This window comes from Lynx rufus, unplaced genomic scaffold, assembly GCF_022079265.1.
Source record: "Lynx rufus isolate CCGP_SWC_20201006 ecotype Redwood Valley unplaced genomic scaffold, mLynRuf1.p SCAF_5, whole genome shotgun sequence".
Taxonomy (NCBI): Eukaryota; Metazoa; Chordata; class Mammalia; order Carnivora; family Felidae; genus Lynx; species Lynx rufus.
Window position 1 is genome coordinate 100,200,413 of NW_025814867.1, and position 14,101 is coordinate 100,214,513.

Consider the following 14,101-nt stretch of genomic DNA (forward strand, 5'->3'; position numbering starts at 1 on the left):
GTGTTAAGATCTTTTGCTCACTGTAGCTTCTCACTATATGAAATGAGGTTCTGGGCATTGGGAATTAAGCATAGAGATTCAGGTTGCTGATGCTTAGAACAAAATGAAATGCTAGTGATGGGCTTACCTAGTATACATATTTTTAAAATCTTTCATCCCCTTGTGGAATAAGACAGGGGATTATTTGGAATCCTTGACTTTACACATGCTTCTACCTTAAACCAAAAGTTCTGAGGGTGAACAATTTGCATATACATTGTGATGACATTTCTATTGTCAAATACTGCTTTTCCTTTGAAAATACTTTAATTAGGATAATGCCATCTGTAAAAAAACAAAAAAATTTGGAGTCATCACCATTAAGACCAAAAAATGCAGAAAGTCAAAAACAGTAAAGTCACTAATCTTACAGTGTTTTCAGAGTGTAGTATTTTAGGAGAAATAAATCTATATTTAAAATTAAGTACCAAGTCAGGGTGCCTGGGTGGCTCAGCCGGTTAATCCTCCGACTGTGGCTTCAGTCATGATCTCGCTGTTCCCAAGTTCCAGCCCCATGTCAGGTTCTGTGCTGACAGCTCAGAGCCTGGAACCCTGTATCTCAGACTCTTTATCTACCTTTTTGCCCGTCCCCCACTCACACTCTGTCTCTCTCTCTCAAAAATAAATAAACATTAAAAATTTTTTAAACAAATAAAGTACCAAGTTGATGTAACACACACACACACGCGCACACACACACACACACACACACACACACACACACACATACACACTTCTCATTTTATGACCATTATAGGGGGAGAAGCTACTAGAGGGAAGTAGAAATAGAATAGAGGAAACACATCAATGTACCTAAATGAATAAAGGAAAGCCAATTCTCAAATCAAAGAGATTAAGATTGTGAGGTAAGAGTTTTGGTGCCTGGGTGGCTTAGTTGGTTAAGCGTCAGACTTCGGCTCAGGTCATAATCTCAAAGTTGGCCAGGCTCTGTGCTGACAGTTCAGAGCCTGGAGCCTGCCTCGGATTCTGTGTCTCCCTCTTTTTCTCCCCCTCCCCCACTCATGCTCTGTTTCTGTCTCTCTCTCAAGAATAAACATTAAACAAAATGGTTTAATTAAAAAAGAAAAACAGAAAGGAGAGGAGGCCCCAGCGTCTATCCCCCAGCCCTGCCTCTATGGGACTCTGTCAGTGCCCGCCCCTTTTCCACTCACAGGACTTAGTGAAGTTTTGTGCTACCTGACAGCATTACATACTTCTTTCAACTTTATAATCTTATAATCTGGTTAGTAATCCAGTGATTGCCTGGCCTATCATTGTTGAATGTAAATTATTGGGTTATCTTCCAAAGTTATGCTCATACGTTTTGGCCATCTTGCCGTGACTTTTGGAATATTGTTTTTCTCCTCACTTTGTAGTTTTTAAAAAAATAAAAATAAAGTACTTTTCTCTTGGCAACATTTTTGCCTGAGTTGACAAAGCAAGATTTTTATATTTGTTTTCTTTTACTCCCACACACCTACAAAATCTGCCTATGCTTATGAGTGCATGAGTACCTTCACACCGTCTGTTGTCAACATGGTCTGTTGACTCTTATGCCCCCATGTCAGTTGTGTATTTTCACATATTTACAATTTGTTATAGTTCTATTTTCCAAGTTGGAATAATTATATAACAGTACCAGTTAGTTTTTTCTCAGTTAAGAACAACTCTGAGTTTCAACAACTGAGTAAGAAAAAACACAGTGGCTTCAAACAACAGTTATTTATTCTTTTTCGTGAGTCTGGCAGTTGTGATGATACGGCCTGGGCTCACTAATGAATCTACAGTCAGATGGAAGATCATCCAGGGGCTAAGTGATCTAGGATGGACCCTTGGAGAAATCTACCTTTCTTCCACATATTTTCACAATCCTCCAGTAGCACAGCCAGGGGACATTATAGTGGTGGTGGCAGAGGTACCCGAGATAGGAAGCAAAAATGCTTCCCAAGCCTCTGCTTGCATCAAGTCTCATAACAGAACAGACTGGATCTCTTAGAGGAGAGAAACTGTAGTTTTACAGGAAAGGGCATGGATGCATAATGAGGTGAAGAATTAGACCATCAGTGCACTTCCCCTCCACAAGAACACACTGCCTTGACTTGACTTGTCTTGCAACAGCATACTTAGTGTGTTAGGTTGTGATCATAGAATGGTTGGGTCATGAAATAACATTTCCTTCCTACAGACATCTAGAAAGTCATTAAAGATGCTCAAAGTTACAGTTTTGCCGCTACAGGCATATTTAATAGAGAAAAATGATCATTGATCGCTAAACTTAGAGTATCACCACAAGTGGAGGGAAATTAGGATGGGAGTACATAATATGAGGGTGCTTTCCATTTCATAGAGCTTAATCTCTAAAACCTTTGACAGGAATGTATGGAAAAGTCAGAGAATTTCTAATCATAGTGAGATTATCTTGACAATTGCATGAATACTTTGCTTAGGCACCATGTTATAAAGCTTGGCTTATGAATTTCCTTTATCCCTCTGTCATTGTTCCTTATCTTGCCTTAAATATATAATGTGTATTTATATTGACTATATCACCAAATTAAAAAAATAATGAACTTCATGTTTTCATCTGGGCTTTAAAACAAGCAATAACAGCTCTAGCTTATTATCTTAGTTAAATAAACCATACTCAACCACAATAAATTTGGTTCCTAATTATGGAAGTCTAGACTTAACTTAAAGTTGATATATAATTAAATTTCCTTGAAGGGAGTTTTCAAATATGACCAAAGTCTATTTAAGTATATGGGAAAAGTATGTGATATAAATCTATAGATAAGAATATACTTCTACTTGCTAATAAAAGTTTAATCTTTAATATTGATGATTTTCTTTAGTGAAACAAAATATTTTCTTTTCCATAGGTCTTTCTAGAAGCCTCACCAATTTAATTAATGGAGAAAGTCTGATGACCTCTATAATGTCTTTGATTATGTTTAATAGTATTGAAGATATTAATGGCAACCTACAAAAGGGGAACAATTCATTAGGTAAGGACCTATTTTTTCCCTAAATTTCTTAAAATTAGAATCTTATATTTTCTAAAAGCTGATATGGATATTGTAATCTTTTACCGTACTTTATGCTTGTACAAATATAATTGTGAGCATTAGTATAATGATTTACCCTTTACAAAGCACTACCACATATCTCTTATTTAATATTTGTTGTGGTTTTATTGTGAGACTTGGTTGAGACTTTTCATGAGGACTCTTATAGGGGAAGCATTCTACAGACCTAGGCTGAGTCCAAATGCTCAACAACAAGAACATGAGAGATGTTGTTTTCTATGAGTTGAAGATGAACTCGGAAGACAAGCTAGGCAGTGCACTTGCTGGTGGTGAGAGGCATACAGCCGTTGCCCTTGGCTTCACTGGGGCAACATGGAAAGCTGTCAGCTTAAAGAGCAAGTATGAGTGACATGGCCATCTTCAGGGCCTGAGAACAGGGCTTTAAGCAGAGAGATTGCAAGGCCTTCATGAGTTCATTTACCACATTCAGAAAACCCTGAACCTAAGTATCGTTGATTACTTTATCATATGTTTGTGTATTTTATATATATAATGAATGATACATGCACACTATGATGAATGATTATAAAATACATAGATGTGTAATTATCACTCAGGACAAGAAATATAGTGTCACCAGCAATCCCAGAACCATCTTATATGCCCCTCCCTGATCAAAACCCCATACCCTCTTCCTGCAACAGTGGTTCTCAGAGGATAGTCACTACCTTGGGCAGGGCGGCGGGAGAGGGTGTCCACAGGACCCTTTAAGGATGTCTATGAAGTCAAATATTTTCAAAGTAATATTAAGAAGTTATTTACTTTTTTTAGTGTGCTGCCATTTGCACCGATTTTGGAAAAGTGATGATTAGAGGCTCCTGGAGAAAATTCTTGACGTATACTATTCCACTCACTGGATGTCTTTTGTGCCCTAAGGCCTTCTGTGGCATTATCTCATTTCACCCTTCTATCGTCCTGAAAAAAAGAGCATTTAAGGGGTGCTTCCAGACTACATTCTAGTGCATCAAAGGGGTCTTTAAGATGACAAATAATACGTTATATTGGAGCCAGATCCTTCTACTACCCCCTTTCCCCAGCAATTAAGTATATCTCAAATTACTTTTCTAATCACTCAGGAAGAGGAAGTTTTAGCTATATGTAGTGGCTTTCATGGTCCCTGGAAACTACCTCGCTGTTGGGCAGCCAATGTTCCTGTTTACCTCTCTTCTGACCCATCTTTGCCTTATATCTTTATAATCAATGCCTAAAACTAAGAATTAAAGATTATTTTTTCTGAAGAACACACATTCTAGGGATCATCACCCCTCTCATGTCTTCCTCAAGGGAGCTCGTCCACATGGTGGACAGTTACCCTACTTGGGCATCAGGAGAACCCACCTTTAGCCTTGCTCTACATCCAGTTAGCTTACCCAAGCCATGGCAACTTGGAACATCTGTGGTGACCCTGGAAACCCAATTTAGCACAGGAAGGTATATCTTCTTTAAGTGCTTCATATATTCCATCTGTGGTATGTGAGAAAGTCTAACCACCATAGACATTCAACCTCTTCCAAAATCCAGACCACACAAGCAAGTGATATAATATGTCACTCAGAGAGTTTTTACCATAAGACCTCCTGCAGATAGGGCTTTCCTGAAGAAGACCAGGGTGAGCAACACAGAGAGGTCTATGTTCAGAAATATCTTAAAAACTCAAGGGCCACTCTTGGGGGAAACTGAAAAATGCAGAGAGGTATCATCATACACGCTGGTTGGAAGGATCCATGCCCAGGCCCAAACTTGGTCCAATATTCTACTAAGCTCCATTTAAGATAGTAAATATTGACCACAGAATGTCAGAGAACCTTATCAGAGTTGACATCTACAGTCTAATCGAGAGAACATGTTTTATATTCACTGGCAAGTCAAAAGAATATAGGGGGGTACTGATATGGAAATTCATTCATTAACCCATTCATTCATTCATTAATACAACAATTATTTATTGATATGTACTATGTGACAGTTACTATTCTAGGCCTTAGTGCTTCAACCATGAACATAATAGTCCCTGCTTTCACAGAGTTTGCTTCATAATTTTGATAATAATTAATGGAATAGAATTTTGTGTTTAGGTTTCAGAGGAGTAAATACTATAAGTAGTCACTCTACAATAATAAAAACTCTGCTGAAGGAGGAAGAGAACAGTGAACTTATCCCCTCAGCCCTTAGGAGTTTCTCTGAATTTTTAACAGCTTTGAAAGAAAACTTTCCTTTAAGAAAAAAGATGTATGACAAGATTTGCTGATATTTCATTTATACCAATTGACACAATAGTGAATCAATAATTTTTGGATAACTCAGATAATAATTATTACCTTTAAAAACTCATGAAATTATTTAAACAGTGTTGCTCTGTCTTTTGAAGTTAGCGCATATTTCATAAAGAGAAAAATTAAGAAGAGTTACTGTACTTAGAGGTCTGTCTTTTCCAATTTGCATGTTAGGAGTTTAAAAAAGTTGTAAGAAATATTGGATTTGCTTTGAGGTTTTTCCCAGTCTAATAATTCCATTCAGTAAATATTTTCCTGATTAGAAACTATTTTCCTTTCTTAAAAAAGAAACTGGGGTGCTTGGGTGGCTCAGTCAGTTAGTCATCTGACTTCAACTCAGGTCATGATCTCACAGGTAGGTTCCTGAGTTCAAGCCATGCTTCAGGCTCTGTGCTGACAGCTCAGAGCCTAGAGCCTGCTTCAGATTCTGTGTCTCCATCTCTCTCTTCCCCTCCCCCACTCACACTCTGTCTGTCTCTCTTTCTCTCTCTCAGAAATAAACATTAAAAAGAGAAGAAGAAAGCAACTTTCTTCTTTTTTGTTTATTTATTTTATTTTGAGAGAGAGTGCGAGCATGTACCTGCATGCCTGTGGGTGCAAGTGGGGGAGGGGCAGAGAGAGAGGGAAACAAATAATCCCAAGCAGGATCCAAGCTGTCAGCGCAGAACCTGACATGGGGCTCGAACTCTTGAACCATGAGATCATGACCTGAGCCCAAATCAAAAGTCGGACACTTAACTGACCGAATCACCCAGGCACCTCAAAAAAGAAAGCAACCTTCAAATTGGGTCTTCTAACTCCCATTCCCTGCATCCTTCTGAAACCAGAGTCAACCTCCATTCTTTGTTTCAGTTGCAGGAGGTACTAGACTCCCCAGATTGCCATTACGGGTAACCCCATGCCTTGAACAGGTATGACCTAGAAGGCCACTCCTGAAACTCCCCTTCCATGTTCATACTATCCCTACAGATGCTACATCTTTCCACTTAGCAGACCTAGAAACATGGGCACAGGACTAGGTAAGAAGGAATCTAAATTGTCTCAGCACTCTGAGCAGTGTCCTCTCCCACAGTGGACGTTTATAAATGGGACTCATAAAAGATTTTTTTCTCTTTCATTTTGCCACCTCAGAACACAGTTCAAGATTTACTTATTCTCAAATTTAGTCTCGCTTTTTGTTGTGGTTGCTCTGACTATTTTCTGTTGGCCATTCTTTGTTTTCATTTCGTTCTTGCTCTCCACCTATTCTGTTGCAGTTGACCCTTCTGCTTTCCTGACCCCAGAACCTGCTTTTATCTGTGATTCAAATTCTATTCCTCTGTTCCTCACCCTGTAAAAGTGGGGGGATTTCCTCACCCACTGGCATGCCTGATTCCAGCAACCAAGGCCATCAAGGGCTTAGGCTTCCTGTTTTCCTGGGAAGGACATCATAACGATTGTGGAAAGAAATTTGGCAAAATATGACAATATCAGTAAAGGAGCAACTATTCTTTAGTGCAAATTCCACTTCTGGAGCCTAAGGAAGTAATCAGAGAAGTACAAAAAACCATGTGCAGAAATATACACAATATACAATGCAGCATTTTATCAGGGAAAAAACTGGAAGCAAATGAAATACTCAACAATAAGGAACCAATCAGTTGCTTTGACAAGCCACAACAATACAGGAGATTCACTAAGCTGGGACCCAGAGGCATTCCTTTTCTGTATTTCCTGTGTGTATCATGTTAGATATAGAATATAAGTTCCAAAAGTTTGGGGACTTTCTACTTCTTATTCATTACTGTATCTCCAAAATTTATTACACTGTTTGGCACTGAATAAAAATGTATATTTCTTACCGGGGATCGAAAGAAGCTCTTTAATGAAACTGACTGAATTTTACCAACTTGTATGGCTCTCAGCGTTTGAATAGAAACTCTTTCAATGTAGGAATAAGAAAATGCCATACATCTACCCCAATGGCTAGTTTTAAAGATAGGAACAAAAAGAAAAGTTGACCCAGATTATCACTTAAAATTAAGATCAAGTAAGCTCTATTAACTATTTTCTGTTTGTTCCCCTTTCTTTCAGTTTTTGACATCCTATTTGAACTTTGGTCTTATTTTCTAGCAAGTTTCTTGTTTGGAATTCTGAGTTCAAAACTGATCCAATTGTGGATGGCTACTGTTTTTGGTGATGATGTCAATCACATAAGTCTCAGCTTGTCAATTCTGTACCTCATCTTTTTTATTTGTAAGTCTGGGGCCTATGCCTAAAATTAAATGACACAAAAAAACTCAATACAAAGATATGGGAAGATACATACCAGGCAAAGTTGGTAAAATAAACCATTCAATTTATCTGGAGGAATGTTTTTTTAAAATAACCTATCAGAAGAGATAAAAATATTAGTATCTATACAACAGAAATCAATGTGTCAAGATATATAAAGTAAATGCCATTATAAAAGACAAAAGAATTTGACAAAATCACAATTTCAATGAGATACTTTATCATGCCTTTCCCAGATAATTTCATAACCAATTGAACAAAAAATAATTATGGCTATAAAAAGATATAAATAAACACTTAAGTGTTTGGTTTATAAGATATACAGTCTTATCTCCCCAAACCAAATACATATCCTTTACATATATACCTGTAGACCATTTAAGGAAATGAACTAGACTCAAAGAGCATTTTAATAAAATCCCAAATATTGTTCAATCACAATGCAATTATAATTTACTAATTACAAAAGGAGGGTCTTTAAAAATAGTCATTCTAACAGCCTGAAATTAAATATACTTTTCTGGACAGCTTTTAGATCAAAAAGGAAATCAAAATAGAAGTTTCATATCAAGTAAGTCTAAATATTAGAAAATCTATCAATATTATTAATCCCTTTGCCACCATTTCTTCCTCACAGGAGTATGGTAGTTATTAATCATTCATCATATTATTGTTTTCTGATGCAGCCTCAGAATCTCATTCAACCCTGCTCTTCAAGACAGCCCTGCAAAGGACTTGGAGTTAGCATGTGCAGTAAATAGAGTAAAACCTTGGTTTGTGAACATAATTCTTTCCAGAAACGTGCTTGTAATCCACAGCACTTTGTTTATCAAAGTGAATTTCAAGAACCATTCGCCCAGTTGTGATCACATGGTGTTTGGTGTCACATACTACTTGTATGGAAAGACATCACTTGTTTATCAAGTTAAAATTTCTTAGAAATGTTTGCTCATTTTGTGGAACACTCACAGAACAAGTTATTCGCAATCCAAGGTTTTACTCTAATACCTAGTTATCTAGTTACCAACTTATACTGTGCACTTTCATTTACATTTAGGAGTAAAACAGTTGCCTATTCTCATATTGATGATTTAAAGTAGCTCTGGAAGCTTTAGCTAATGCAATAAGAAAAAAAAAAAAGAAAGACATTTATCCATAATTTTAAAAGAGAAAATGATTTCATTAGTGACAACATTTTAAATTACGTAGAAAACTCAAAAGAATTAATTAGTAAACTAAGCCCAAAAGGCTTTTTAATAGCTTGATATAAGATAAATATACAAAAAAATCGTGTTCTTATAAGCCAGCAGTAGTTAGTTAGAAAATATAATGAAAATTTGATACTCGTTACATTGGCAAAAAGTTATAAAATATAAAGGAATAAATTTAAGAAGTTTGAGTCTAAACATGGAAAATTATAAGAGTTTACTGAGAAATATAAAATTGGAATAAACTGAAACAGAGAAAATCTTTTTAGATTTGCTAGACTAACAAGAGTCATTATTTTCATGTCTGAGGAAGGAAAGGTAGAATATAGGATCTTGAGGCTTCCTAACTAATCAGGAGATTAAAGCCAATTATAACCAAGTGAGTTTATAGAATCAAGTTAATGAATTAATAGACATCTAGGGAACAGCCAGTACAGATACATTCATCACGTACTACTTTAATTGTGGATACCTAAATTTCTACAAAAATATATTCCAGAAAATATAATTTTTCTCTAACATTAATTAGTAAGTGAGCATAGCCTCAAGGTTAAGGGTTATACCCCCCAAAATAATTATAAACTTTTAGAGTTAAAATGTCTTTATAAATATTTTAGAAAGAAAACTTCTAGGACAGAATTTCCTGAAAACAAGGTACAGAGGAAATATAAATCTAATGTAAAAGGACTTTCACTCCGACCTGGCTTAATGTTCATATTATTAGTATCTTCAAGATATTCCCTATAAATATTTTTCAGGTGTCACTGTTACCTAATAAATTACAATGACTAGTCCAGGACTTGATCTCCTCAAAGTGCCTATGTCCACATTTCCTGAAAACAAGGTACAGAGGAAATATAAATCTAATGTAAAAGGACTTTCACTCCGACCTGGCTTAATGTTCATATTATTAGTATCTTCAAGATATTCCCTATAAATATTTTTCAGGTGTCACTGTTACCTAATAAATTACAATGACTAGTCCAGGACTTGATCTCCTCAAAGTGCCTATGTCCACATTTTTCTCTTCTTTTATATTTCAAAACTGACTTAAGGTACCACTTCCCGGCTTAAGGTACCATTTCTAGCCAGGACTAAACTAAAGAATATAAAACTTGTAATTTTCCATCTCTGGAAGGGAAAGACTCGGTAGTGTGATAATGATACCAATTTCATAAAATTAAAATGTATTACAGTCCGAATTAAATAATAGAAATTTGAGGGGGGGGGTTGAAATTTTACAAAACAATTTGAAATATCATCTGGAAATACTAAATGTGAGAATAGACAAGATAGCTTAAAAAAAAGTGGAGAACTTTCTCTACTAGGTAGGTATTAAATATTTAACAAGGCACCAGTAAATAAAATACAACTGTTGTAACAAAGCAATGTAAAGTAAGCCAAAGAGATGGAAGGGAAAATAACTGATCCAAATACACCTGGCAATTGACAAGTAATGACAATATGATAAAGGTGGAATATCCACAATACTCTTTACTATTAAAACAAATTTTAATTTTAATTTTTATTTTTATTTATTAACTAGAACAGAGTCTGCTAAACAGTAAGTGGAAAAAAGAAACTAGTTACAGAACTCTACTACTGTACAATCTCATTATAGCTTTTTTTACTGTGTGACTTTGTGTGCATGTATGCTTGATGTATGCCATGGTGAGTGTTCACTGGGAACTCACTCCCCTGCTCTCAAAAATCTTGATCCAATTATCTTAAATTCCCAGTTCTTTAGCCTCTGAGCACCCAAAGATCTATCTCCTCATGATTTCTGAAAAATTTTGTAGGTTAGCTCCTCATTATCTCTGCTACCTCCTTTTAAATATATAGATGTTTTTGGTTCTTAGTAAATTTTACTGAAGATGGGGACAAGGAAGCTCATAAGGGAAGTTACATTATGTAATTCATGATTTCATAAAACCTGATAGCTACCTTTAATCTCACTTTTCCATGTTTCCTGCTTAATTTTTACCACTTGTGTCCAGTATTGTAATTCAGCAAGTATCCTTTAATACTTGAAGCTCCTTTTTGGGTCTCATTCTCTATTCTCAACTAGCTTATCAAATTATTTCTTCTGAGAAAATGTAGTCCTCTCCATTATAGAAATTCCAATAAATTTTTTGTTAAAATTATACCTATCCTGCTTGACTTAGAGTGGGCCTATGTGTTAATAAACCCATCGTATGTTGAAAATTTCTTAAGTCAAAAATGCATTTAGTATATCTAACCTACTGAACATCATAGCTTAGCCCAGTCTACCTTAAACCTGCTCAGAACATTTACATTAGTCTACAGTTGGGCAAATCATCTCACACAAAGTCTATTTTATGATAAAGTAGATCTCATGTAATTTATTGAGTGCTGACTCAAAGAGAAAACCAGAATGGTTGTAAGTGTATTGGTTGTTCACCCTCATGATCACCTGGCTGATTGGGAGCTGCGGCTCACTGCCACTGCCCAGCATCACAAGAGGTAATGTTCCCGCATATTGCTAGACTGAGAAAAAAAAATCAACATTCAAAATTTGAAGTACCATTTCTACTGGATGCATACTGCTTTCACACCATTGTAAAGTCAAAAAACTAGAAGTCAAACTTGCATAAGTTGGGGATGATCTGGACCTGAAGCCTGGGTCGTTGAATTATGGGTCCTCTTTAAAAAAATAAAAATTAAAAAATTTATACACACACACACACACACATATATATAAAATCTCTATACTGTACCATATTATTTGGATTTTTTACATTGATAATATGCTACTTTCATATTGCAAGAGGGAATATAACTCTACTACAGCTACTTTTAAGAATATTCCAGTTTTTCATGCTTTTCATTCTCACACAGTAAATGCACCCAAACAAAATTAAACTGGGGAAGTATATCCTTATTGGGTTTCTACCAGTTTGACTCCCTTAGTCCTGCCACAAAGTCAAACCATTTCTATCTCCTACTGTCTCCCAAGAAAGAAAGCATATGAAGTGGGCTAGTCCAAAGAACTCATTTGCTCACTTCCATTTTATCCCTCCAGAGCCCCTCTAAAAACATGACTCCTGTAGAGGGTGCTTTGGCTGCACGAGAACACATTAAAAGAGTTTTATGAGCTTCAAATTGTTGGCAATGATCTGAAGCCAAAACTGTGCAAGAATGTTAGACGCCACCATACAGTTGGGTGTGAATCTGAGGAGGAAGAAGGACAATAGGTGGTGGTAATAACCTGCAATATAATCCAGTTGAAACCAAGTAGGGTAGCCTCTCTATAAAGTTACTATACTATCAAGATATCTGATATTTTCATCTTGAGCAAAATTTGTACCACTGTTGATCTTAAATTAATACTTTATATTTATTTCTTTTTAAAATAGGTGACCTAGTTGGAATGTCTGGAATATTTACCCTGGCCATTATGGGACTTTTTTTAAATTCTACCAGTTTTAAACCAGGAGTTGAAGCACTTCTTCTAGAGTGAGTAGCTAGCATATTTTCATATTTTTTCATGCATTGGCCGCTATAATATTGTAATAATAGCTATATCTACATATCTATCAAAGTAAGATATTGACTTGAAAACTACTCAATAAAAACCTTTCCTAGAAACTCTATTGCTTGTGTCTTCTAATCCTCTAATTTTTTTTTTTAATTTTTTTTTCAACGTTTATTTTTGGGACAGAGAGAGACAGAGCATGAACGGGGGAGGGGCAGAGAGAGAGGGAGACACAGAATCGGAAACAGGCTCCAGGCTCTGAGCCATCAGCCCAGAGCCCGACGCGGGGCTCGAACTCACGGACCGCGAGATCGTGACCTGGCTGAAGTCGGACGCTTAACCGACTGCGCCACCCAGGCGCCCCTAATCCTCTAATTTTAAGCAAAATTTGTAACCTTACCTGAGTTCATGTTGGCTCTATTTTCCCCCTAATTCTCTCAAGTCTCTGACCATCTACTCGGTAATTCCCAGTGTAATCCCACTAGACAAGGCGAGGACTAAGGTAAGGCAAGCGAGACACTCATCACAAGCACAAAATTTAAGAAGGTGCCAAAAGACTCAGTAATCAAGATAAATAATCTTTTAATGCAATACTTTTTGGGGGCGCCTGGGTGGCTCAGTCAGTTAAGCGTCTTTCTTCGGCTCAAGTCATGATCTCAAAGTTCATGGGTCCGAGTCCTGCGTCTGATCTGTGCTGACAGCTCAGAGCCTGGAGCCTGCTTCAGATTCTGTGTCCCCCTCTCTCTCTGCCCCTCCCCTGCTCACAATCTGTCTCTCTTTCTCAAAAATAAATAAACATTTTTTTAAATTTTTAATTAAATTTTAATGCATTATTTTTGGAAAAAAAAAAGAAATTAATGCAAAAAACCCCTGGTGAAAATGTAAACATTTTAAAGAAATATTAGAACAAGACTACTGATAGTTCCTTTTGCTTCAAGCTCCAATATGGCTCAGCCTGGCGCTACTGCTAGAAGACCAATATTTTAAGGACAATGAAGAGATGGCATGCAAAGCAAATTAAAAGATAAAGCTAGGGCATTTGAAGAGGACTGGCAGTGTTATAAAAGAAAATATGGCCATATGTACAAATTTACAAATTGTGCCCTGCTCAAGGGCATCCAGCTTAGGGGAGAGTGGAATTTGTGCCAGCCTGCTAGAAGGGTGCTTTCTGTAATGATACAACACACAGGCTGAGAACTTGACTTAACTCGCACAATGACAACATAGAGTAACAGAGGCCCTGAACATAATCAATGATTTTTGGAGTTTTGCAGAATGTTATAGAAGATAGAATAAACTCAGAAGTCAGAAATTTGAAAGTATAGAATCTTAATAGAATTTTGGAACTCTTTACTAAAATTTCATGTCAATTACAAAGGAAGCCAATTGTACCAACACCTACGCAGAATTACTTGGGCCACAATTAATTATTGTAGGAAGAAATAAAAATGTTACATGTTTTAAATCTGATTTTGGGAAGTGATTCTGAAGTCTCCCTTCACCTTTTTGCTCTAACTAAATGCTGGATCTCCCCTGAAGGCATTTACTCCCTTGCTTTCTTTAGAAGTTGTTTTTCTCACCCACATCCTGGGTACTACTGAGCCTAGAGTTGAGGCTGGTGATCTTTCTATACCTTAAAGTCATTTCTAGATCATACTTTCTCATTCTTCCCGAGAAGAACCCAGTTTTGAAGCTCATGCCATCAGATTTTACTATCTGCCACTC

The 14,101-nt window shown here is 36.5% G+C and overlaps 1 protein-coding gene across 1 annotated transcript in view; it reads left to right on the top strand.

The window, feature by feature from the left end:
- SLC9C1 (solute carrier family 9 member C1) overlaps positions 1–14,101 on the top strand; it is an 87,208-nt gene that overhangs the window by 6,467 nt on the left and 66,640 nt on the right. The window contains exons 5-7 of the mRNA XM_047100320.1: positions 2,919–3,044; positions 7,472–7,633; positions 12,258–12,357. Coding sequence (XP_046956276.1) covers positions 2,919–3,044; positions 7,472–7,633; positions 12,258–12,357 — 388 coding nt within the window. The remainder of the gene's footprint in view (positions 1–2,918; positions 3,045–7,471; positions 7,634–12,257; positions 12,358–14,101) is intronic.